The sequence below is a fragment of the Delphinapterus leucas genome, chromosome 10 (genome assembly GCF_059928025.1).
Source record: "Delphinapterus leucas isolate spDelLeu-1000000601 "Yukka" chromosome 10, BTC_Dleu_Yukka2, whole genome shotgun sequence".
NCBI lineage: Eukaryota > Metazoa > Chordata > Mammalia > Artiodactyla > Monodontidae > Delphinapterus > Delphinapterus leucas.
The window spans coordinates 3294190-3321619 of record NC_143138.1 but is presented as its reverse complement, the minus strand read 5'-3'; the positions used below and the strand labels follow the sequence as shown (position 1 = coordinate 3321619).

The window sequence follows — 27430 nt, the reverse complement described above, 5'->3', positions numbered from 1 at the left end:
GATGGAGTGCAGGTTCAAACACTTCCGATTTTAGATACTTCACAGAACTAAGTTTTCGAGCCTTTGCGAGCACCAGTCTCCCTTGATCCTGGGAAGCTACCTTTACCGGGTACGATCAGTAACAAATGCATTGGCATCACTGCAGCTGTAAGTTCCACTACGTGGAGTGCTGGGACCGACTGGGAAGGATGGTGAGATATTCAGAAGGCTGGACCTGGGGCTCTTTAATCTTGTCTGAACAGAGAGCTCTGGGACCTGACGAAAGCTACAGGATGGCGTGTGCACACGCTTTACATGTGACTTTAGGGGGGCCCTCCGTCCCTCCCGATGGATGAAGAGCTCCTGGCCGGGAGGTGGAAGCACAGGGGCACCACCGCCACCTCCCTGTTCACAGCCAGAGCCCCGAACAGGAAGCCGGGTCCTCGCCGGACCACACTGTCCCCACATATAACGGGGAGCAGGCCTGCCGTGCTGCGCTGGCTTCCACGGTCGGGTGAAACAGCCCGGGGTGGGGATGGGGGATGAGAAAGGGCGCAGGAGAGCAGGGACCGGGCCCCGCAGGCCCAGAGAGACAGGAGGCCCCGAGCAGCCCCAGGGACGGTGCTCACCTCTGGGTTGAGAGAGTTGTTCTCGGACGACTTCGTGGACAGCAGGATGTGGGTGAAGCCGTCCTGCTTCCGGACGACGATATCCCTGTACCTGTAGGCGCTTTCCGTCTGCCTCACGCTGAAACGCAGCCGCTTGTCGAAGGGCTGGTCTCGTCTGTCATCGATGAATTTCCTCTTCCCGGCCGTCACGCCCGTGACTGACGTCTGCAGGTTGGTCGTCCCGTTGGCCGTCAGCGCGTCCATGAATGGAGAGGAACCTGCCAGGGGTCCGAAAGCACAGCTGTCGGTGAGGTCTTGCCATCAACTCGCCTTTGAATTAGGGAAAAATGCTTGCGACAGACTCAGGATCGACTGTGTTAATTTAAGAAGCTTAAAAAGTAGAACCTTTGGAGAGGATAGGCGTTTGTTTGCCTCCCAAGTCTGACGAGGAAATCGCCCTCGCACTGATCCCGCCTAATAATAAAACAAGAGATGGGAAGGAACGTGCTGAAAAGAAACTGCAAAATTTGAGACTTTTGAGGAACGGAACTGAACTAGAATGGGTCTCATGAAGAGGACATATTCCGGGCTTGAGAAGTTGAAAGAAAAATGGAAACTGCTTCAAAGAAATATCTTATTATTAGAGCCGAGCTATGTGCCATTCTAGCCGAAATTTCTTCTGGATGAAGAGCCACTCATACAGGCTCACAAAGCAGCCCCGCCCCGTTTCTGCGGGTCCGCCACACCCTCGGGCCACTCTGTCCCCTGGTCCCAGTTCTACTACATTTTCAAACAGCCTTTTCAATGGCTGGAGACAGCGCTCTCTCCTGCCACCAAAAGTTAGTCCCGCTGATTCTCCTTCCTCTGTCGGCTGCTCTGTGTCAGCCTGGCTGTGCTTCACTCAGCCTTAAAGACACAGCCTTCCGAACTTGGTGTTTCTTACTATGATAAAGTCAAGGGTTTGATACTTTCTTAGAGTTACCAGGAAATGTCAGGCTAAGGGTTCAAGTGTTAAGGCAAATAATTATGCTATTGGTGTGAACTGTCTAAATATTATCTAACCTGGTAATGAATGTATAGAGCCTTTGGGTGGAGGAAGAAAGGGAAAGAAATGCAAGGAACTGGATCAGGCTTTACTAATAAAATGAGCAAGGAGAGAAGTTCTCTGAGGAGAAGAGCTGGATGAATTACGAGTCAGAAATACTTCCTGCAAAGTGAAAGAAGATAGCTGGAGCCGCTGGAGAAGACTTGTGAATGGATGTTTAGAGAAGTCAGATCATTTCCCTGGTTAAACAGGTTGACTTTCATTCAGTTAGTAGAACTACTTTGGAGGTTTTTAGAATTGAAAATAAATTCATTTTTGGGAAAATCTGGGAGAGGTCCTAATACATAAATGGTACAAGACTCTGAGACTATAAAAAGGTCTATAAGACTATAGAGGTCTATGAGACTATAAAAATGGTACAAGCCCTCCCCCATCAGCCCACGACCCCCTGCACTCCACAGCCACTGTGTCTGGTTTCCAGGTGTCTTACAGAGTGCCCTATGTGTATATCAGCAAATATGAATTTAAATGCTTCTCTCACCCGCCTTTAACAAACACAAATGGCGGCACATTAGACACAGCGTTGTGGATTTCTGTAATGCATTTTACCAGCAATTTTTGATACTACAAATGATGCTGCAACGCATAACCTTGGCTTGTGTTGTCCCTTCCAACAAACTTAGGATAAGTTTCTAAAGGATCTGTAACGGAAAGAGCATTTGATAAGCTGTTAACAGTGAGACAGGGCACTGCTGAATCTTTCTGAGGAAGCCAGGAAGGATCCTTTCTGTTTCTTTTAACCTTCAGCCTCTCCTCTACCAGGTCCCCCCACCCTCCCATCTGTGTTTACAGACGTTCTCCAACCTCTTCCACCCTCTGCGCTCTGAGCTGCTCTTCCCAGCACTGCCCTCTCTTCTCAGGCCCGTAGCAGCCCCGCCTGGGCTGTCCTTGCTGTCCCCACTTCTCCCTCTGCCCATCGTTCCTCCACCCATCTGCCCTGAGCTGGAGTCTACGCGAACGGACTTCTCGGGTGCAGGGAGGAACGGGCCATGGATGAGGCTAAACCACTGAGCCTGGTGCCCAGGAGACGGGGCATCTGCAGGGGAGTGTCACAGGGAAATGTGGTTTTCTCCAGTCACTGCTGAAGTGAAGAGTGAAGAGGCTCCAGAGCCCAGAAGCGGGGCCTGTGGTAAGCGGAGTGGGTGTCCAGAAACGACAGCTGAGCTGAGAAGTAGAAGCAGTGAAGGAGAGGGGGAGCCGTGAGCCTGCCTGGGTGCGGGGAGGGTCACGAGCAGGGCCAGGGGGCTGCCCAAGGGTAGGGAGCGGTGCCACGCGACGAGGCTGTGTCAACAGTGGCGTGTGCCACAGAGAGAAGGGAGGGAATGGAGAGGTCGTGGGGCGGGGGGGTGGGGCACGAGGGGCCGCTCTTAAACCCAGGAAGTTGTCTCACTGGAGGGCAGAAGCCAGAACGGAGAATTCAATGTATGACAGACAAAAACTGTCACATGCAAAAAACATACATGTTCAAACCAAGAATCTGTTAAAATGTGGTGGTAAGGACCCCAGAAGAACAACTGCAGCTGAGCGGGACTGGTATTTATGGGACTGACAATGATGATTCCCCTGCCTAAAAAGAGGTCCCATCAGAAATAAGCCCACGCAGAGGCAGGCAGGGAGGCCGCCCGCCCCGGGTGAAGGGGGAGGGCGATGAAGGGTCACGGGTGGCCCGGCTGGGGCTCCGGCACGTTCCGGAGGAGCAGGTTCTCGGGGAGGCACTTGCTGGTGTGTCTGGATCTTGATGTTACCAACCCTGAGTGAGTTGATAGGTGCTGTGTCAAAGCAGCAGGAATGACCCTGGTGATACGGGGAAGCCCTCTGCGTGCTGGGTGCCCGCCGCCCACCAGGGCGAAGCCGCTGGCTTCGGATCAACCCTTCCACCCCGACCTGCTCCTGCTTCGCAGGGTAAATAAAGCCACACGTTCGTCAACGCTCCAGGAGTTTCCCTGGTGGCTCCCTTCCACAAAGGCAGAGGGTTTCTAGGCTATGGGTCCATGTAGCCTTGATACGTGAGCTCTGGAAGCAGCTCAGCATATTGGAGGCAGCGCATCCCCCGGAGCTCTCCGTGGTTCTGCAAATGTAGCCGTGGATTTCTGTTGCCTCATGCCAACCAGCACTGGGGGCCTTCATGTCCCTGTTAGAGCTCTGCTGGCTCTTGGTGCCATCACGGGCTCTGCTGATTGCAGAGCCTGTGATCTTGCCAGTGGCCCTACCCCCAACCCCAATATGAGCCCTGAGACCCTCTGTTACCCACCTGCAGGACCCTGTTCAGGTGGAGAAGTGCTCACGGCAGGACTGCCCTCAGACTCGCAGGCGCCAGGGCTGGGCCACGCCCCTCGTGACGTGCATCCCCCCCGTTCAGGTCTGTGCTCCCCCAGGGCCTCTGGACTCGCCTGCCTAGAACGTTCTGGCCCTAGAGCTCCAGACGGCTGCTTGTTTCTGCTCATCTGAGCGGCAGCTCCTCAGGAAGCCTCGGTCCCCACGCGTGCGGCCCTCCCGGCAGCACCCACGCGGCCCAGTCTGTCTCCCTCGCAGCGTTCCTCACCCAGCTCATCCTGTCTCATCCGACTTTTAGTTACGCTCCGTGGCTGGACGTCACCAAGCTCCCCGTCTGTCTCATTCACTGCCGCACCCCCGGTGCTTGGAACACGCGGTCGCCACTGACCAAGCAGATGAGGGGAGGGGACCCCAACGCCCCTTCAGCCCAGCCCCCTGCACCCAGAGGAGGAGGCCTACAGCCCACCCAGCCTCGTGACAATCGGGGGCAGCAGTGCCACACTTCAGAGCAGAAGCCACTGCTAAGGACTCAACTAAAAGGCAAACACTGAGATTCAGGAAAAGACGTCCTCCACGATGGAAACCATCGTGCGACACGCAGTGTGACCCAGGCTCTGAGGGAAACACAGGAGGCAAAAGCTCCAAGGAACCGGCATGAAATCCAGCTAGGAAAAACTCACTCAGCGTCTCTCCGAAAAACGGTTTTCTTTTAAAACATTCTAAGAGCAAAAAAGATACTCTCAGAGGCCTCCCTGGTGGCACAGTAGTTAAGAATCGCCTGCCAATGCAGGGGGACACGGGTTCAAGCCCTGGTCCGGGAAGAGCCCACATTCTGTGGAGCAACTAAGCCTGTGCGCCACAACTACTGAGCCTGTGCTCTAGAGCCCACAAGCCACAACTACTGAGCCCACGTGCCACAACTACTGAAGCCCATGTGCCTGGAGCCCGTGCTCCGCAACAAGGGAAGCCACCACAATGAGAAGCCCGCACACCGCAAGGAAGAGTAGCCCCCGCTCGCCACAACTAGAGAAAACCCGCGTGCAGCAACGAAGACCCAACGCAGCCAAAAAAAAAAAAAGAAGATACCCTCAAACATGTACTGCTGACCTGTTAAAATTCACGGTTTCAGGGGACTTCCCTGGTGGCGCAGTGGTTAAGACTCTGTGCTCCCAATGCAGGGGGACTGGGTTCGATCCCCAGTCAGGGAACTAGATCCCACATGCATGTCGCCACTAAGAGTTTGCATGCTGCAACTAAGGAGCCTGTGAGCCGCAACTAAGACCTGGTGCAACCAAATAAATAAACAAAATTTAAAAATTCACTGCTTCAAAAAGCATGTCTCTAACGTGAAATGTGCTTCCAACCATGATAGAGAAACGGTGTCTGGATTTCCTCACTGGCCAGTGAGATGAAATGTGCTTCCAACCATGACAGAGAAACGGTGTCTGGATTTCCTCATTGGCCAGTGAGACCCAGAAAACAGAACAAACCACCACATGACCATTTCAGACACCAGACAACAGGCAGGGCACAACCGTGTTGCCAGCATGAAGGGTGCAGGTGAGCCCAATGACCCACTGGGCCTTCTGCCTGGAGGTGACTTCCACGCTGCGGGGAAATGCTGACCTGGGAACGCAGACTGAAGGTGAGGAGGCCCAGGAGGCTGGAAGAAGAAAAGGACCTGTGCCTCCTGGATGTTCATGGCCATTACCTTCTTTAGTCTGAAGTTAGAGAGCAAGCACTACAGTGTCTACAGAATTATCCGCCCTCCTTTATGGAGTCTAACATTTCAAAACGTTGTCACCCACACTCACGGAACCTAATCCTATTTAAGGATATAAAAGCCTACCATTTTATTCAGATTATATAATCTGCAAACTGAATTCATTAACAGAAAACTCTTCAAATGAACGTGGAACTAAAGGTAGGCTTTAAACATTAGCATCCTTTGTTTCCATAACACATTCAATGACTCCTCTGTAAATCATTATAAAAGTCTCTGATGCAACTCCTTCAATTACACTTCCCTGTCCACGGGGATCTCTGGATTTAAAGTTTATAGGCTCACTCTTGGCTGTCTCCATAAGAGACATTAACATATCATCGGTGCTCCTATAATGCTTTGCTCCAACACGACTGATACATCAGGAACGATCTGAGCACCCGTGCACGCAGCGCCCACTGTGAGAAAGCGTGGGCTGTGCCTCTGGGCCCCAACCCGGACTTGGTCCCCCTCTTCACCCCCGCTGAGCCCTCTGGACGCCCGCCACCTTGGGCTGTAAGAGGTGACTCCCCAGAGCAGGAGGGCACCCAGCACTGCCTCTGACACTTGGGATACACCTGACCCAATAAATAAGCCTGAGATTCGAGCCCTCGCCACCCGGTCAGCATGCCTCCTGCTTTCTCAGCAGCATCAGCAGGGTGTCCCTCGCTGGCTGGTGCCACCCTGGGAGGTGGGTGGCTGGAGGGGAGAGCAGGCTGCCGGGTCACTGTCCTGACTCTTGGCTGGAGACCTGTGGGGTGGGGGCGGGAAGGGACAGACCCGTGATCACTGCCCTGCACGCTCACGTCACATCACGTCCGGTCCCTGGCCCCTCCCTGCCCTGCTTTCTCCATCCGCCCGCTTTCCAGTCTTTCACCTCTAGCTTGACCTCCATCAGCCTCACTGCTTCTCTGCCTTCTAGTTTTGACAACACACTGGCTGTGACCAAGGCCACAACCACAAGAGCTCTCCTCAAACCTTTCATTAAAGTATTTTCCCTACAAAACAAGAAACAAAAACAACAACAACAACCCCCCAACTTAAATAAAAATGCATCAGGTGAATAACCAAGATTTTCCATAGTTGGGTCTCTTTCATGTCTCTGACATCCCCTCTTGGGAATCAATCAGGTACCACCATCTGCTCCAGGATCCAGGCAGGACCACCTGCATCCCAGCTTCCTAAGATGAGCTGGAGCCTCACTGAGCCAGGGCGCTCCACAACTTTGTACCGAGTAGCCACTGGCACAGAATCTGCACTGGGGAAAACATACTGCGAACAACTCATTCTTTAAAGAGCAAAGGAATGCCTAAGGATGGAGGGTGTATAAAAGCCATTTTAGTGCATGAAGCACACACAGAATTCCTTGACACCACGAAACAGCTCATGAATGCTAGAAATATATTGAAGGCAGATGAATGGAAAATAGTTAACAAATCTAAGAGTACCTAGAATTAGGAAGCATTCTGAAAACTGACCGAAAAAAGGACACAAGCTATGATTTCTTCATTTGAAATTATTCTGTTAAATAACTAAGTTTCCAGAGGGAACCAATCTAGGAATATTAAGTATGAAAAAGCAATGAGGAGACTTAAAAAGAAAAATAACATTTTGAGATAAAAGTGGCAATTAATGAGACTATGCAATTTTAAATAAAGTTTAGCTAATTAATTATAATTTCCTAAAACCTATAAGATCAGCCCCCCAATTAAACCAAAGATTATGAACCAAGAGGTATACAGTAGTGTAATATTTGACACGAGAAGGGCAATGTTCTGCCGTCCACAGATTCTCAAACCGACTCACAACAGCATCACTGAGCAGCTTGAAAACAAATGCTCCTGGGGCCACATTCCCAGCCACCTGGGGTTTCTGGGAGGGGAGCGGGGCCCTGCCCACGTGACTCTGTTGTGCGCTGACAGATGCGGCACAACTGCTGTCTGAACAGGATGCTCAGGATTCCCAGAGGGAAAAGCTTAGGTCAGAGGACCAAGACCCGGTCATTAGGAACAGTTCCTCCCAAGCAGAAGAGGGTCCTTAAAGTCCAAATGACTGAAACAGACAAATAAGGAAATGAAAAGAAGAGAAAGAATACGTGACACAAGAAGTGACGAACACTGGAGAGATGACAGGGAGATGCTGGAACAGTCAATTAGGGTATCAGAAATGCGGAGAAACTCGAAATACTCAAAGACAGTCAACACGATTGCTTTTCTCCATTAACAAATTTAGCGAGTGAATCAAAGGAGACAGCAGGGACTTCCCTGGTGGCGCAGTGGTTAAGACTCCGTGCTCCCAATGCAGGGGACTGGGGTTCGATCCCTGGTCGGGGAACTAGATCCCACATGCATGCCGCAACTAAGGAGCCCGCATGCCACAACTGAGACCCGGCGCGGCCAAATAAATAAATATTTGGGGGGGGGGCGGGAAAAAAAAGGAGACAGCAAAGGCTCAAGGTCTGGGAACCTGCAGGGAGTCTGGAAGTTGAGACGGATGAGATCACACCACTGACCTTGTTAAGAGCTCCATTACATTAGCGGAGACAGGCCCACACGTTCACAGCTAAGCAGCCCAATGGTTGTGTTTATAATTTTGTAACTGTTTGCAGTTAATATCATTAAGGAGAGTAAATACTTGCACATCCTGAAGATTTCCACACCTCCCCTCAGAAGGGCTTCCCATTCAGTGACAACCCTTCCTCACTTTTTCCCTTATTCTTCCCCAAAAGCAAGGGGGTAGGTGCCAGCGAGTAATCATACTAGTTTCTGAGGAGGCGATCAGAGGTTGGGATGCGGAGGCCGAGGCAGGACAATGGACACCACAGGCGCATTGGCACTCGGGGTCCTGGCATCTCACTGAATCTGTTCCACAAGATGAAAGCCGAGGTCCAGAGCTCAGCTGCCCTCCTGGGGTCATGGAGCCCCCAACCAGCAGGCCAGGGGGCCGCTTGCAACTCCCCTCCCCCACCTGCCTGTCCTATGAAAACAAACCACAGAGCTATCTGTCACCTCGTAACTCCTGCCACCAGGCCAGGCATGGGGAAGGGGCAGTCTAGTACCCCCGAAACAGCTTCAGCTTAGCTTTGCTTCACACACACACATGCATGTATTTTGCGGGGGGAACAAAAGTCCTAAATAAAATATTAGCAAACAGAATTGGGAACATAATTTTTATTATGGTAAAAACACATAAAACCTGCCATTTTAACCACTTCTAGGTGTCCAGTTCAGTGGCGTTAAGCACACCCACACTGCTGTGCAAACATCACCACATGCATCCACAGAGCTTTCCACCTTCCGACCTGCAACGCCGACCCCGTGAAACACTAACTCCTCATTCGCCTGGCAACCACCCTTCTACTTTCTGTGTCCGTGAATTTGATGGCTCTAGCGACCTCATATAAGTAGAACCATATGACATCTGTCCTTCTGTGTCTGGTTTATTTCATTTAGCGTAATGCCTCTGAGGTTCATCCATGTTGTATGTAGCCTGTGTAAGAATGTCATTCTTTTCTAAAGGTGAATAATATTCCATTCCGGTATTTTTTTTTAAAAACACCACTTTTGTTTATCCATTCATTCCCCAATGGACATTTGGGTTGTTTCCACCTTTTGGGTGTTGTGAATAATGCTGTATGGACATTCGTATTCATACGAGCGTACAAATACCTGAGTCCCTACTTTCAATTCTTTGGATATATACCTAGAAGTGGAATTGGTAATTCTATGGATTCTATACAAATCTGTACATATACAAGTCTGTATCTGTTGATATAGAAAGGGATCATATGGTAATTCTATGTTTAATTTTTTGAAGTTATATTTAGTATTTTCCCAAATTAGCTAGAATGTGTTTAGTTAGAAATTATAATCAAACTCTTGGAGAAGATCTGAATCATGGCCTGGACTGTGATTACTTCCATTTTCTTGCTAAATTTCTTTGGTTTTCCTGGGATACGGAAGCAGAGGAGATAAATGTTGGATGAGTTAATACAATCAAGACGAATCGCACAAGGATTTGTAGCTGATTCCGAGGCTCTTAGTCTAGAGATAAAATCTTCATCAAACACATTATTTGTTTCTCTTTTTATTGCTGGGAATCACTTTCTCCTGGCCAGTCTTGCAGCTTGAAGATACACGTGAGGCCACACGCTTCCCCAACAGCAGGAGCCAGGCCTCCCCAAGCCTGTGCCTTCCGTCCTGAGAACTAGCCTTTTTTTTTTTTTTTGGGCTGTGTCTCACGGCATGCGGGATCCTATTTCCCTGACCCGGGATGGAACTCGTGCCCCCTGCAGTGGAAGCAGCGCAGAGTCCCAACCACTGGACTGCCAGGGAATTCCCTAGCCTTGCTTTTACTCAGAGAGTTTCCTGATGACATTTTGACAGGAGGAGAGTAAAAGGAGCTTGAAGATTTTTGTTCTTTGGAATAAAAACACTCCAATTAGCAATGTCACCATAAACTATGCAAACGTCTACAGTCAGTTCAAGGCACAACCAGAAACCACTGAGAGTCCCTGCCTGTGTTTTGAAGTTTCCTGGTACAAAGGTCATTCCTCCACAGCCCCGTCATGTATAGAAGAGCCCTCTGTCAGCTCCAATCTTCACTGCGAGTTGAGCTGGGCTCCTCAGGAAGCACTAATCCCTAAGGGGATTTGGATTCCTAGATCCAGAAAAGCACAGGAGTCCTCAGTAGACTAAAGGAAATTTAAGCGTCATCTTTACTGAGTTCAACAGAAATGGCAGTAAAGCAGTTGCAAAGCTACTGGCACCAACAATTCAGAATCAAAGTTAGGAACACGGAGGAAACGGAAACCCTTACAAGTGAAGTGTATTCTTTGAAGAGGTTAATGGAAAACTTTCAAGTGTGATTCAAGCTTTAGTTATAGATGCAAGTTCAAGCTATTAAGTTTAGTTTTACTTATGACAAACTAAAATAAAAAGTGAAAAATTACTAGCAATATAAATCCTATCATTCTAAATAAGCATATCAGGATAAGTTCCCAAAGTAAATCTAACAAGACAGGTGATGCTTTAAATGTAGTGCATTTTATTTCCTCACTAACAGCCTTGAAACTAAGTCAAATATTGGAGAGAAAAAACCTAGCAAAAACCTTTATACTATGTCACTTCAAGTACAAAAAAAGGAACAGAAAATGATCAGACCCACATTCCTCTTTAGTGCTGAGAAGAAGGATTAACAAAAAAATATATATATAAGAAGGATAACAATAACTACCTACATGGTATGATTCCTCAGCAGTGAAATCTTATTATTCATCATATCTACAAAAAATTTATTTCCCGTGAAAATGATTCTACCTTATTTGACACAGGACTGAATTCTCTCAACATTTTTCTTTTTCTTTTTAAAAGTAATTTTATTTAATTAATTAAGTTGTTTGGTTATTTTTTTGGCTGTGTTGAGTCTCCGTTGCTACGCACAGGCTTTCTCTAGTTGCGGCAAGCGGGGGCTACTCTTCGTTGCAGCATGCGGGCTTCTCATTGTGGTGGCTTCTCTTGTTGCAGAGCACAGGCTCTAGGTGTGCAGGCTTCAGTAGTTGTAGCACATGGGCTCAGTAGCTGTGGCTCGTGGGCTCCAAGGTGCATGGGCTTCAGCAGTTGTGGTGCGCAGGCTCAGTAGTTGTGGTGCATGGGGTTAGTTGCTCCGCGTCATGTGGGATCTTCCCAGACCGGGGGACAAACCCAACCCCCTGCATTGGCAGACAGATTCTTAACCACTGCACCACCAGGGAAGTCCCTCAACACTTTTCTTTATAATGCTTATTTTGACTTTTAGAACCAACCAGTTTTTGCAACTATTGCTTTAGTAAGAGAACTAATCAATTACAAGCTGATTTCCCCATTTCATTTTAACAGTGCATGCCCATTAATTTCAAGTCCTACATATTACAGGAAGACACGCTCGTGGTTAGATACATGTAGAGTACAACGAAACTTCTACTCCAAATAAAATTAATTCACAGTCTATATTTATTGTGCTTAGCATAGTCTAGGCTAAAACGTTCAAGTGCTAATGTCCTAGCGCTGGTGCAGGGGTGCCTCACAGAGCGCAAGACTTCAAACCCCTTCTCGGGATGCACATTATCACCCAGAGTAAGGATAAGTTCAGGGTGTTTGCTGATATTCACAGTGAGGTCTTCTTCGGTCTTCCATCTGCAACGTCAACAGCAACAGGCCAGGGGTGAAAACCTGTCATCTATACTTTTAATCTTTTCCACGTGCTCCCAGCATAGTCAGTGTCTTACGTATTCAAACGTCAGAGCACCGCAGAGGAGTCCTCTTAACCTCTTCATGTGAACCGTCACTGTAAAGCAGCCCTCCTTTCCACGCCTCACCCCATCTCTAAATGAGCAACAGCTTCAGCCAGAAGAGCACCTGTGTTCATTCTAACTGTGTTCTCAAATGCTGTCATGACTCTCCAGGTTCGTAGTTCCATACCAGTGTATGTTCTAGACCCTGACTGGCAGGAGACACCACTAGAGCCACGGAGGCAAGGTCTGCTGGAAGCACACCATTCGCCCTCAACAAGATGAAGCCGAGGTGACAGCACCGCAGGAATAAGGAGGTCCTGTGGCCGGTCACTAAAAGCGGAACACAGACTTAGTTCTGGCTTTCTGGAGGCCAGAGCAAGGCTGGAAACCCCAGTAAAAGAAGATTCTAAATAAAAAAAAACAAACTTACCGCTTAAGACGACAACCTGCTACTTCTAAGATGCAAGAGAAGTTACTCCCTGAGGGTCTTTGAAAGATCAAGAGACCCACACACACAGACAACTCAGCCTCCCCAAACCAGAAGCAACAAAAAACAATAAAGGCAAAGGACAACACACACAGAACAGACTGCAAACTCAGCGGGGTCCCCCAAGTGCATAAAAGCGACGGCTTTCCTAACATTTCCCCACACACGGATTTTTTCCCCACCTAAACGAAATCTAACATGGAGCCTAAAACGCAAAGCTGATCAAAGCAGAGGTGCTCAGTGGGGAGGGGTGGGGGGCACTCACTGGCCCCTTATCAGCCCCCAGACCAGCCTGGTGCAGATGTGGGGCTGGACGTCCATCCAGACAGCTCACCCAGCAGACGGAGAAACACCAAGCTTCCTTGCATTTAGGAAGCGCCGTAAGAAAATGAGAATAAATGATTTTATTTTAAAAGGAAAGAGGCTGTGAGGACTTGAGAGGCGCCTCTGTCCTCAGAGCTCAGCCGCTGGCCTAGAATGAAGCACCCAGAGGAAGGTGAGGTCAGACTTCCGGCAGGAGCAGAGGCTGGCCTGGGGAAAAGCGACGGCCACCTAGAGCTCGTCATCCGCCCTTCCAGACACGCTTTAATTGGACTTTCAGTTAGTTTTCAGACCATGAGAACAAGGTCAAAATTTAACCCAGAGTGAACTTCCAGGAACTGTTCTAAGTATTTGTGATGCTCACTCAGAATTACGTTTAGGGGCTTCCCTGGTGGCGCAGTGGTTGAGAGTTCGCCTGCCGATGCAGGGGACACGGGTTCGTGCCCTGGTCCGGGAAGATCCCACATGCCGCGGAGCGGCTGGGCCCGTGAGCCATGGCCACTGAGCCTGTGCGTCCGGAGCCTGTGCTCCGCAACGGGAGAGGCCACGGCGGCGAGGGGCCCGCGTACCGCAAAAAAAAAAAAAAAAAGAATTACGTTTAGTTCTTTTTGGTCAAGATTTCTTTATCTCATGACTACTTAAAGGAAATTTACTCACAGGAACATAGAATAGCTTTAAAGTTCAAAAAATCTGGTGTGAAGAATCACCTCCTCAGAGAAGAGTAAAGTACACAGTTTGTGCTAAAAAGGCAGTTACTCCAAACACGTTTGTGGTTCTATTTTCTCAACAGAATTTAAAATTAATGTCCACACATTGGAAATTTGAAGCAATCAAGTTAAGCATTCTAATATTAAGAGAAACACATGAGACTAACTTCCAAAATAGCAAAACCCCGAACATCAGGCCCACACAAAGCATGTCCTCTCGAGAGCAAAGTGGTAACATGCTTTCTGCAAGGCAGTTTGACAGCTTGTATCAAAAACATTAAAACCTCTGATGAATCCAAATCTAGGAATTAATCTTAGAAAAGTAATCACAGATATCCATTAGAATTTGACCAAATGGAAGTTCTTCAAAAAGAAGTAGGGAGTTTGCTGTTATTAAGGACGGTGTGATTATGCCCCATGACACAGAAAGGTACGCATGACCTATGAGGAACCAGACCTGGCACACGGAACAGGGAGGTGTGTTCTTACACACCACACGCAGAGCCCATGTAGCATCTTCTTGACCTCTCCCCTCCTGACCCCTTTCCTGGTCTCCCAGCTACAAGGTCGATCTGCCCTCTTCCCACTCTGGATGCAGTGGTTCAGCTGCCGGGCTTCAGTGCTGCAGTGAAATGCTTCTACACCTGAGCAGGCGCTGACTGTCCCGGGAAGGTCAGTGGACCACGAGGCTGGTGGTGCGGCCCGGCTCGGGCTCATCACGGGCGGGGCCCTCTGTGGACCTTGCTCTAAGAAAGCACCTCAGAACCCGCTCCCGTTAAGCACCAACTGTGCAAATGCTGCGTTCTATCATAAACAACAGCCAATGCGGAAAAGAGATCAACAGCTCAGAACGAAGAACGACCTGTCCGCGGCTGAAAGGTTGGTTAAAGAGCTGGACAAACTACACAGTGGCAACTTTCCTTGAGCTTATCAGAGGCCTGAGGTTGTAACTGGCAACCAAATACACTGACATTCTAGGAAAGACAAGCCTGTCAGTGGAAAGATGGGGTGCGCGGGCTGTGTCATTTGCGGCAGGGGAAGGCAGGGCCTCTAGAAATGAGTAAGAAGCCATCAGCTGAAACTCTCAAGAACTGCTGACGGCTGAGCGTGAGCTCGCAGGATAGCACAGAAGCTCATTCGTGAGACAGACCCAGGCGAAGCGGGAGGGCAGACACAGCCTCGCTCACAGCAACACAGGCACTGAGCAAGGGGTCTGCCACCCCCAGGGGAAAGGTATGGAGACTGACCTGCCCGCCCTGACCTCTCAGGCTTCTGGAGAGGGGCAGCAAACACTGTGGGCCCTTAGACCTGAGGGAAGGAGAGTGTGGGGAGAAAACCCCTTTTTACCCCTTGGGTAGGAGAAAGAATCCTGAGAAAGCTCCACCCCCAGGGCTGAGGCACATGGGGCCCAAGACGGAGGTGGCACAGCAAACAAGAACACCCTGACCCCACTCCCCTTGCATCTTCCCCACTTCCCACGACCCCAGCCTAGAAAAGAACTGACTAAAAAATCACCAGCACTCTACTCCTAGGGGAGGGGCAACAGCATGTGAGAGAGGTCCTCTCTGACTCAGGCATGGGGACAGCTGAAAGCTGGTGGCAGAGCACAAACACTGAGAAGAACCTTCCAGTAACCACAGCAAAGGAAAAGCCAAACCCAGCTCAACCACTGACGAGCACGACTCAACCTCTGACACCAGCTCCCTGAGAAAAACCACGCCCATTTCTAGGCACAAATATTACTTTTCTTAGACTCTCCTGTTCCATACAAGATGTCTGGCAGTCAATCAAAAATTATGAAATACAGAAAAGATCAAGAAAATAGAATACAACTCATTGTCAAGAAACAAGGCAATCAACGGAATGAGACTCAGAGGTGACCCAGGAACGACACTATCATATAGGGACATTAAAGTAACTATGACACATGTAAAAGGAACTAACAGAAAAGGTGGACAACTTGCATTACTAGATGGGGCATTTAAGCAAAGACCCAGAAACTATGAAAAGTCAAATGTTAGGGCTAGAAATAACAAAAAACCCTGGGGAGGGGAAGAATCTGATTTCTAGAGTTGCCACATTTTTCTAAAACGTCCTATTTTCAATAACAATAACAAATCAGAAGACACGCAAAGACACAAGAAGGAATGGCCCACACATGGGGGAAAAAGTAGTCAACAAAAACTGTCACTGAGGAGGCCCAGACAATAATGCACTTTACTACGGTCTTTAATCAGCTATTTCAAATACGTTCAAGAATTAAAGGAAATAAAGTCAAAAGAACTAAAGAGACGTATGAGAACAATATGCCTCACCAAATACTATCAGTAGAAACAGACTACTTAAAGAAACAGAAGTCTCTGAGTTGAAAAGTGTAATAACTGAAACGAAAAATTCCCTACAGCAGTTCAGCAGCTGTAGACTGGCGAAAGAAACGATCACCAACCATGAAGATAAGTCAGTTGAAATTATCCAGCCTGAGGAACAGAGGAGGAAGAAAAAAAGCAAAACAGAACTTCAGAGACCTCTGGTCCACCATTAAGAACACCAACACACCGTATGGGAGTCCCAAAAGGAGAGGAGATAAAGGGAGAAGAATATTTGAAGAAATAATGACCAAAAACTTGCAAAATTTGATGGACAACATTAATCTTCATATCCAAGAAGCTCAAGGGACTCCAAACAAAATAAATGTAAAGAGAGCCTCATGTAGGCACATCATAAGCAAAATGCTGACAGCCAAAGACAAAGAGAAGCTTGAAAGCAGCAAGAAGAACCAACACGTCATGTTCCAGGACCCCTGATAAGATTAACAGCTTACTTCTCAGCAGAAACCGTGGAGGTAAGAAGGCAGCGGAAAGAAATATTTAAAGTGCTAAAAGAAAGACTACAGCCAAAAATTCTAAATCCAGCATAAGTATCCCTTGACAATGAAGGAGAAATTAAGACATTCCCAAGTCAAACAAACAAAAAACCAGGGAATCGGTGGCGAGTTGACTTACTTTACAATAAATACTAAAGAGAGTCCTTTAGGCTAAAATGAGAGGACACATTAGATAGTAACTTAAACCCACATGAAGAAATAAAAGACACTGGTAAAGGTAAGTACATAGCTAATTATAAACAACAGAGTAGAGAAGAGGAGAAGATGGCGGAGGAGTAAGACGCGGAGATCACCTTCCTCCCCACAGATACACCAGAAATACATCTACACGTGGAACAACTCCTACAGAACACCTACTGAACGCTGGCAGAAGACCTCAGACCTCCCCAAAGGCAAGAAACTCCCCACGTACCTGGGTAGAGCAAAAGAAAAAAGAATAAACAGACAAAAGGATAGGGACGGGACCCATACCAGTGGGAGGGAGCCGTGAAGGAGGAAAGGTTTCCACACACTAGGAGCCCCTTCGCGGGCGGAGACGGCGGGTGGCGGAGGGGGAAGCTTCGGAGCCGTGGAGGAGAGCGCAGCAACAGGGGTGCGGGGGGGCAAAGCGGAGAGATTCCCGCACAGAGGATCGGTGCCGGACGGCACTCACCAGCCCGAGAGGCTGGTCTGCTCACCCGCCGGGGCGGGCGGGGCTGGGAGCTGAGGCTCGGGCTTCGGTCGGAGCGCAGGGAGAGGACTGGGGTCGGCGGCGTGAACACAGCCTGAAGGGGTTAGTGCACCACAGCTGGCCGGGAGGGAGTCCGGGGAAAAGTCTGGACCTGCCGAACAGGCAAGAGACATTTTCTTCCCTCTTTGCTCCCTGGTGCGTGAGGAGAGGGGATTGAGAGCGCTGCTTAAAGGAGCTCCAGAGACGGGCGCGAGCCGCGGCTAAAGGCGCGGACCCCAGAGACGGGCATGAGACGCTAAGGCTGCTGCTGCCGCCACCAAGAAGCCTGTGTGCGAGCACAGGTCACTATCCACACCCCCCTTCCGGGGAGCCTGTGCAGCCCGCCACTGCCAGGGTCCCGGGATCCAGGAACAACTCCCCAGGGAGAACGCACGGCGCGCCTCAGGCTGGCAACGTCACGCTGGCCTCTGCCGCAACGTCACGCCGCCTCTGCCGCCGCAGGCCCGCCCCGCACGCAGTGCCCCTCCCTCCCCCCTGGCCTGAGTGAGCCAGAGCCCCGGAAGCAGCTGCTCCTTTAACCCCGACCTGTCTGAGCGAAGAACAGACGCCCTCCGGTGACCTACACGCAGAGGCGGGGCCAAATCCAAAGCTGAGCCCCGGCAGCTGTGCGAACAAAGAAGAGAAAGGGAAATCTCTCCCAGCAGCCTCAGGAGCAGCGGATTAAAGCTCCACAATCAACTTGATGTACCTGCATCTGTGGAATACCTTAATAGACAACAAATCATCCCAAATGGAGGAGGTGGACGTTGAGAGCAAGATTTATGATTTTTCCCCCTTTTCCTCGTTTTGTGAGTGTCTATGCTTCTGTGTGAGACATTGTCTGTATAGCTTTGCTTCCACCATTTGTCCTAGGGTTCTATCCTTCCGTTTTTTTTCTTAATAATTATTTTTTTATTCTAAGAACTTTATTATATTTTATCTTACTTTATTTTACTTTATCTTTCTTTCTTTCTTCCTTCCTTCCTCCCTCCCTCCTTCCTTTCTTTCTTTCTTCTCCTACTAAATCTTTCTTTCTACTTTTTCTCCCTTTTATTCTGAGCCGTGTGGATGAAAGGCTCTTGGTGCTGCAGCCAGGAGTCAGTGCTGTGCCTCTGAGGTGGGAGAGCCAACTTCAGGACACTGGTCCATAAGAGACCTCCCAGCTCCACATAATATCAAACGGCGAAAATCTCCCAGAGATCTCCATCTCAACATCAGCACCCAGCTTCACTCAATGACCAGCAAGCTACAGTGCTGGACACCCTATGCCAAACAACTAGCAAGACAGGAACACAACCCCACACATTAGCAGAGAGGCTGCCTAAAATCATAATAAGTCCACAGACACCCCAAAACACACCACCAGACGTGGACCTGCCCATCAGAAAGCCAAGATCCAGCCTCATCCATGAGAACACAGGCACTAGTCCCCTCCACCAGGAAGCCTACACAACCCACTGAACGAACCTTAGCCACTGGGGACAGACATCAAAAACAACGGGAACTACGAACCTGCAGCCTGCAAAAAGGAGACCCCAAACACAGTAAGATAAACAAAATGAGAAGACAGAAAAACACACAGCAGATGAAGGAGCAAGATAAAAACCCACCAGACCTAACAAATGAAGAGGAAATAGGCAGTCTACCTGAAAAAGAATTCAGAATAATGATAATAAAGATGATCCAAAATCTTGGAAACAGAATAGACAAAATGCAAGAAACAGTTAACAACGATCTAGAAGAACTAAAGATGAAACAAGCCATGATGAACGACACAATAAATGAAATTAAAAATATTCTAGATGGGATCAATAGCAGAATAACTGAGGCAGAAGAACGGGTAAGTGACCTGGAAGATAAAATAGTGGAAATAACTACTGCAGAGCAGAATAAAGAAAAAAGAATGAAAAGAACTGAGGACAGTCTCAGAGACTTCTGGGACAACATTAAATGCACCAACATTTGAATTATAGGGGTTCCAGAAGAAGAAGAGAAAAAGAAAGGGACTGAGAAAATATTTTAACAGATTAGAGTTGAAAAATTCCCTAATATGGGAAAGGAAATAGTTAATCAAGTCCAGGAAGCACAGAGAGTCCCATACAGGATAAATCCAAGGAGAAATATGCCAAGACACATATTAATCAAACTGTCAAAAATTAAATACAAAGAGAACATATTAAAAGCAGCAAGGGAAAAACAACAAATAACACACAAGGGAATCCCCTTAAGGTTAACAGCTGATCTCTCACCAGAAACTCTGCAAGCCAGAAGGGACTGGCAGGACATATTTAAAGTGATGAAGGAGAAAAACCTGCAACCAAGATTACTCTACCCAGCAAGGATCTCATTCAGATTTGATGGAGAAATTAAAACCTTTACAGACAAGCAAAAGCTGAGAGAGTTCAGCACCATCAAACCAGCTCTACAACAACTGCTAAAGGAACTTCTCTAGGCAAGAAACACAAAAGAAGGAAAAGACCTACAATAACGAACCCAAAACAATTAAGAAAATGGGAATGCGAACACACATATCGATAATTACCTTAAATGTAAATGGACTAAATGCTCCAACCAAAACACACAGATTGGCTGAATGGATACAAAAACAAGACCCATGTATATGCTGTCTACAAGAGACCCACTTCAGACCTAGAGACACATACAGACTGAAAGTAAGGGGATGGAAAAAGATATTCCATGCAAATAGAAATCAAAAGAAAGCTGGAGTAGCAATTCTCATACCAGACAACATAGACTTTAAAATAAAGACTATTAGAAGGGACAAAGAAGGACACTACATAATGATCAAGGGATCGATCCAAGAAGAAGATATAACAATTGTAAATATTTATGCACCCAACATAGGAGCACCTCAATACATAAGGCAAATACTAACAGCCATAAAAGGGGAAATTGACAGTAACACATTCATAGTAGGGGACTTTAACACCCCACTTTCACCAATGGACAGATGATCCAAAATGAAAATAAATAAGGAAACACAAGCTTTAAATGATACATTAAACAAGATGGACTTAATTGATATTTATAGGACATTCCATCCAAAAACAACAGAATACACATTTTTCTCGAGTGCTCATGGAACATTCTCCAGGATAGATCATATCTCGGGTCACAAATCAAGCCTTGGTAAATTTAAGAAAATTGAAATTGTATCAAGTAACTTTTCCGATCACAACGCTATGAGACTAGATATCAATTACAGGAAAAGATCTGTAAAAAATACAAACACATGGAGGCTAAACAATACACCACTTAATAACGAAGTGATCACTGAAGAAATCAAAGAGGAAATAAAAAAATATCTGGAAACAAATGACAATGGAGACACGACGACCCAAAACCTATGGGATGCAGCAAAAGCAGTTCTAAGAGGGAAGTTTATAGCAATACAATCCTACCTTAAGAAACAGGAAACATCTCTAATAAACAACCTAACCTTGCACCTAAAGCAATTAGAGAAAGAACAAAAAACCCCCAAAGTTAGCAGAAGGAAAGAAATCATAAAAATCAGGTCAGAAACAAATGAAAAAGAAATGAAGGAAATGATAGCAAAGATCAATAAAACTAAAAGCTGGTTCTTCGAGAAGATAAACAAAATTGATAAACCATTAGCCAGACTCATCAAGAAAAAAAGAGAGAAGACTCAAATCAATAGAATCAGAAATGAAAAAGGAGAAGTAACAACTGACACTGCAGAAATACAGAAGATCATGAGAGATTACTACAAGCAACTCTATGCCAATAAAATGGACAACCTGGAAGAAATGGAAAAATTCTTAGAAATGCACAACCTGCCAAGACAGAATCAGGAAGAAATAGAAAACATGAACAGACCAATCACAAGCACTGAAATTGAAACTGTGATTAAAAATCTTCCAACAAACAAAAGCCCAGGACCAGATGGCTTCACAGGCGAATTCTATCAAACATTTAGAGAAGAGGTAACACCTCTCCTTCTCAAACTCTTCCAAAATATAGCAGAGGGAGGAACACTCCCAAACTCATTCTACGAGGCCACCATCGCCCTGATACCAAAGCCAGACAAGGATGTCACAAAGAAAGAAAACTACAGGCCAATATCACTGATGAACATAGATGCAAAAATCCTCAACAAAATACTAGCAAACAAAATCCAACAGCACATTAAGAGGATCATACACCATGATCAAGTGGGGTTTATTCCAGGAATGCAAGGATTCTTCAATATACGCAAATCAATCAACGTGATAAACCATATTAACAAACTGAAGGAGAAAAACCATATGATCATCTCAATAGATGCAGAGAAAGCTTTTGACAAAATTCAACGCCCATTTATGACAAAAACCCTGCAGAAAGTAGGCATAGAGGGAACTTTCCTCAACATAATAAAGGCCATATATGACAAACCCACAGCCAACATCGTCCTCAATGGTGAAAAACTGAAAGCATTTCCACTAAGATCAGGAACAAGACAAGGTTGCCCACTCTCACCACTCTTATTCAACACAGTTTCGGAAGTTTTAGCCACAGCAATCAGAGAAGAAAAGGAAATAAAAGGAATCCAAATCGGAAAAGAAGAAGTAAAGCTGTCACTGTTTGCAGATGACATGATACTATACATAGAGAATCCTAAAGATGCTACCAGAAAACTACTAGAGCTAATCAATGAATGTGGTAAAGTAGCAGGATACAAAATTAATGCACAGAAATCTCTGGCATTCCTATACACTAATGATGAATATCTGAAAGTGAAATCAAGAAAACACTCACATTTACCATTGCCACAAAACGAATAAAATATCTAGGAATAAACCTACCTAAGGAGAGAAAAGACCTCTATGCAGAAAATTATAAGACACTGATGAAAGAAATTAAAGATGATACAAATAGATGGAGAGATATACCATGTTCTTGGATTGGAAGAATCAACATTGTGAAAATGACTCTACTACCCAAAGCAATCTACAGACTCAATGTAATCCCTATCAAACTACCACTGGCATTTTTCACAGAACTAGAACAAAATATTTCACAATTTGTATGGAAACACAAAAGACCCCGAATAGCCAAAGCAATCTTGAGAACGAAAAACGGAGCTGGAGGAATCAGGCTCCCTGACTTCAGACTATACTACAAAGCTACAGTAATCAAGACAGTATGGTACTGGCACAAAAACAGAAAGATAGATCAATGGAACAGGATAGAAAGCCCAGAGATAAACCCACGCACATATGGTCACCTTATCTTTGATAAAGGAGGCAGGAATGTACAGTGGAGAAAGGACAGCCTCTTCAATAAGTGGTGCTGGGAAAACTGGAAGGTACATGTAAAAGTATGAGATTAGATCACTCCCTAACACCATACACAAAAATAAGCTCAAAATGGATTAAAGACCTAAATGTAAGGCCAGAAACTATCAAACTCTTAGAGGAAAACATAGGCAGAACAGTCTATGACATAAATCACAGCAAGATCCTTTTTGACCCACCTCCTAGAGAAATGGAAATAAAAACAAAAATAAACAAATGGGACCTAATGAAACTTCAAAGCTTTTGCACAGCAAAGGAAACCATAAACAGGACCAAAAGACAATCCTCAGAATGGGAGAAAATATTTGCAAATGAAGCAACTGACAAAGGATTAATCTCCAAAATTTATAAGCAGCTCATGCAGCTCAATAAGAAGAAAACAAACAACCCAATCCAAAAATGGGCAGAAGACCTAAATAGACATTTCTCCAAAGAAGATATACAGACTGCCAACAAACACATGAAAGAATGCTCAACATCATTAATCATTAGAGAAATGCAAATCAAAAGTACAATGAGATATCATCTCACACCAGTCAGAATGGCCATCATCAAAAAATCTAGAAACAATAAATGCTGGAGAGGGTGTGGAGAAAAGGGAACACTCTTGCACTGCTGGTGGGAATGTGAATTGGTACAGCCACTATGGAGAACAGTATGGAGGTTCCTTAAAAAACTACAAATAGAACTACCATATGACCCAGCAATCCCACTACTGGGCATAGACCCTGAGAAAACCATAATTCGAAAAGAGTCATGTACCAAAATGTTCATTGCAGCTCTATGTACAACAGCCCGGAGATGGAAACAACCTAAGTGTCCATCATCGGATGAATGGATAAAGAAGATGTGGCACATATATACAATGGAGTATTACTCAGCAATAAAAAGAAACGAAATTGAGCTATTTGCAATGAGATGGATAGACCTAGAGTCTGTCATACAGAGTGAAGTAAGTCAGAAAGAGAAAGACAAGTACCGTATGCTAACACATATATATGGAATTTAAGAAACAAAAACGTCATGAAGAACCTAGGTGCAAGACAGGAATAAAGACACAGGCCTACTAGAGAATGGACTTGAGGATATGGGGAGGGCGAAGGGTAAGCTGTGACAAAGCGATAGAGAGGCATGGATATATATATACACTACCAAACGTAAGGTAGATAGCTAGTGGGAAGCAGCCGCATAGCACAGGGAGATCAGCTCGGTGCTTTGTGACGGCCTGGAGGGGTGGGATAGGGAGGGTGGGAGGGAGGGAGACGCAAGAGGGAAGAGATATGGGAACATATGTATATGTATAACTGATTCACTTTCTTATAAAGCAGAAACTAACACACCATTGTAAAGCAATTATACTCCAATAAAGCTGTAAAAAAACAAAACAAAAAGAGTAAATTTATTTTGGTTCACAATTCTCTTGTCTGATTTCAAAAGATAACTATGCAGTGCAATAATTATAAATCTGTGTTGATGGGTATATAAAACAAAATGACTGACTGTGTATGACAATAACTGCACAAAGAGGTGGGGAGGAAATAAAGTTATATAAGAGCAAATTACATAATACTGAACTTAACATTTTCATAGATAAAATGTGAATTGTAATCCCTGGGACAACAACTAAGAGCTAAAATTATATAGCAAAAGAAACAACAAAGAAATTAAAATGGAACATTAGGAAATACCTATTTAACCTGAACGACAGAAGGCAGTAACAGAGTAATGGAGCGGGGGGGTGGGGGAGGGATAAGGTATCAGTGATTACAAACACTCCATTTAAAAGGCAGAGATGGGCAGAAGGAATAAAAAGACCTGGTTCAACTCTATTTTGTCTATAAGAGAAACACTCTGGATATAAAGATACAAACAGGGTGAAAGTAAAAGATCAGAAAAGATAGATGGTTCATAAACCACAATCAAGAGAGACCTGGAACAGTTACACCATATGAGGCAAAACAGACTTTAAAACAAAAGTTACCAGAGAAAAAGAACATTTTATAATAGTAAAAGTGCTAAATCATGAGGAAGACATAACAATTATAAATATACATGTACCTAACAAGACAGGCCTAAAATGAAGCAAATCAGATAGAACTGAAAGGAGAAACAGACAATTCAACAGTAACAGTTGAAGGCTTCAATATCCAACTTCCAATGTGGATGCTGTGCTAGAGCGAATGGATAGGACTAGGCAGAAGATCGGCACCGAGGGAAGACCTGAACAGCACTGCAAACCAACTAGACCTAAAAGACATCTACAGAACAACCTATACTGCACAACACTGTGACCTCTGAACACAGTGGAATGAAATTAGAAATCAATAACAAAAGGAAATCTCACATTAAAAAAGAAGATCTCAAATTATTAGCCTAAGCATCCTCCCTAAGAAACTGGAAATCAAAAAGTAAACTAAACTCAAAGCAAGCAGAAAGAAGGAAACAATAAAAATGAGAGCAAAAAATCAATGAAGTATAGACTAGAAAAACAATAGCAAAACTCCAAGAAATCAAAAGTTGCTTCTTTGAAAAAATCAACCAACCTTTCAGACTGACCAGGAAAAAAGAGAACAGTCAAATAATTAGGAATGAAAATGGGAACAGCATCAACGACCTTACAGAAATGAAAGGACTATAAGGGGATCCTGTGCTGACAAATTAGATAACCTACATGAAATGCACACATTCCTAGAAAGATATAAATTCATGAAACTAAACCCCCCCAAAATAAAAAATACGAATAGACTTATGATAAGAGATTAAATTAGGAATCAAAACACTTCCTGCAAAGAAAAGTTGAGGACCAGAGGGCTTCACTGGTGAATTCTCCCGAACATTTAAAGAATTAAAACTAATACTTTAGGGCTTCCCTGGTGGTGCAGTGGTTAAGAATCCACCTGCCAATGCAGGGGACATGGGTTCGAGCCCTGGTCGGGGAAGATCTCACATGCCGTGGAGCAACTAAGCCCGTGCACTACAACTACTGAGCCTGTGCTCTAGAGCCTGAGAGCCACAACTACTGAGCCTGCGCTCTGCAACAAGAGAAGCCACTGCAGTGAGAAGCCTGCTCTCTGCAACTAGAGAAAGCCCGCTTGCAGCAACAAAGACCCAACGCAGCCAAAAATAAAATAAATAAATTTATAAAAAAACAAAAAAACTAATACTTTACAAAGTCTTACAACAGAAAGGGAGACCTCCACACTCATTCTATGAGACTGCTATTATCCTGATACCAAAACCACATAAAGGTATCACAAGAAAACTACAGACCAATACCCCTTATGAATGTAGATCCAAAATTCTTAACAAAATGTTAGCAAAATGAATCCAACAGCATATACAATGGATTTATATGCCATGACCAAGTGGGATTTCTCTCAGGAAGGCAAGGTTGGGTTGATATATAAAAATAAATCAACGTAATAAACCACATGAAAAGAATACAGGATAAACCACATAATCATCTCAATAAATACAGAAAATGTATATGATAAAATCCAACAGCCTTTCAGGATAAAAACACTCAAAAACCTAGGAATAGAGGGGAACTTCCTCTATCTGATTTTTCTATGAAAACTCCTCAGCAAGTATCACACTTAATAGCGAAAGACTGAAAAATTTCCCTCTAAGATCAGGAACAAGACAAAGATGTTCACTCTAGTCACTTCTGTTCAACACTGATTGCAGGTTCTAGCCAGGGCTATTAGGAAAAAATGAAACAAAACATTAGAAAGGAAGAAGTAAACTATCTATTTGCAGATGACATAACTGCAATTATAGAAAACCTTAAGGAATCCACAAACATAAACACATTAGAATGAATGTGTTCAGCAAGGTTGCAGGATACAAGATCAATATAGAGAAATCAGTTGTATTTCTATAAAGCAGCAACAAGAAACTGAAATGAAATTAAGAAAAGTTACATTTACAACAGCATGAAAAAGAATAAAACATGTAGGAATAAATTTAGCCAAAGTGTAAGATTTGTACACTGAAAATAACAAAACCTCATTGAAGAAATTAAAGACCTAAATAAATGGAGAGAGAGTCCATGTTCGTGTATTGAAAGACTTAATATCGTTAAGGTGGCAGTTTTCCCAAAATTGATTTTCTTTTTAAACATCTTTATTGGAGTATAATTGCTTTACAATGTTGTTAGTTTCTGCTGTATAACAAAGTGAACCAGCTATATGTATACGTATATCCCCATATCCCCTCCCTCTTGCGTCTCCCTCCCACCCTCCCTATCCCACCCCTCTAAGTGGTCACAAAGCACTGAGCTGATCTCCCTGTGCTATGTGGCTGCTTCCCCCTAGCTATCTATTTTACATTTGGTAGTGTATATATGTCCATGCCACTCTCTCACTTCGTCCCAGCTTACCCTTCCCCCTCCCCGTGTCCTCAAGTCCATTCTCTACATCTGCATCTTTATTCCTGTCCTGCCCTTAGGTTCATCAGAACCTTTTTTTTCTTTCAGATTCCATATATATGTGTAAGCATACGGTATTTGTTTTTCTCTTTCTGACTTACTTCACTCTGTATGACAGACTCTAGGTCCATCCACCTCACTACAAATAACTCGATTTCATTTCTTTTTATGGCTGAGTAATATTCCATTGTATATATGCACCACATCTTCTTTATCCATTCATCTGTCGATGGACACTTAGGTTGTTTCCATCTCTGGGCTATTGTAAACAGAGCTGCAACGAACATTTTGGTACATGACTCTTTTTGAATTATGGTTTTCTCAGGATATATGCCCAGTAGTGGGATTGCTGGGTCGTATGGTAGTTCTATTTGTAGTTTTTTAAGGAACCTCCATACTGTTCTCCACAGTGGCTGTATCAATTTACATTCCCACCAGCAGTGCAAGAGGGTTACCTTTTCTTCACACCCTCTCCAGGATTTACTGTTTCTAGATTTTTTGATGATGGCCATTCTGACTGGTGTGAGATGGTATCTCATTGTACTTTTGATTTGCATTTCTCTAATGATTAATGATGTT

The 27430-nt window shown here is 45.3% G+C and overlaps 1 protein-coding gene across 3 annotated transcripts in view; it reads right to left on the bottom strand.

Annotated features, from left to right (window-relative positions):
- The window catches only part of CDYL (chromodomain Y like), a 156419-nt gene that overhangs the window by 11166 nt on the left and 117823 nt on the right, over positions 1–27430 (bottom strand). For all 3 annotated transcript variants that reach the window (XR_016394508.1, XM_089918241.1, XM_022586569.3), the window contains exon 3: positions 609–865. Coding sequence is in view for 2 of the 3 variants with exons in the window: in XM_089918241.1 (XP_089774367.1) it covers positions 609–865 (257 nt within the window). In the remaining variant the exon portion in view is untranslated. The remainder of the gene's footprint in view (positions 1–608; positions 866–27430) is intronic.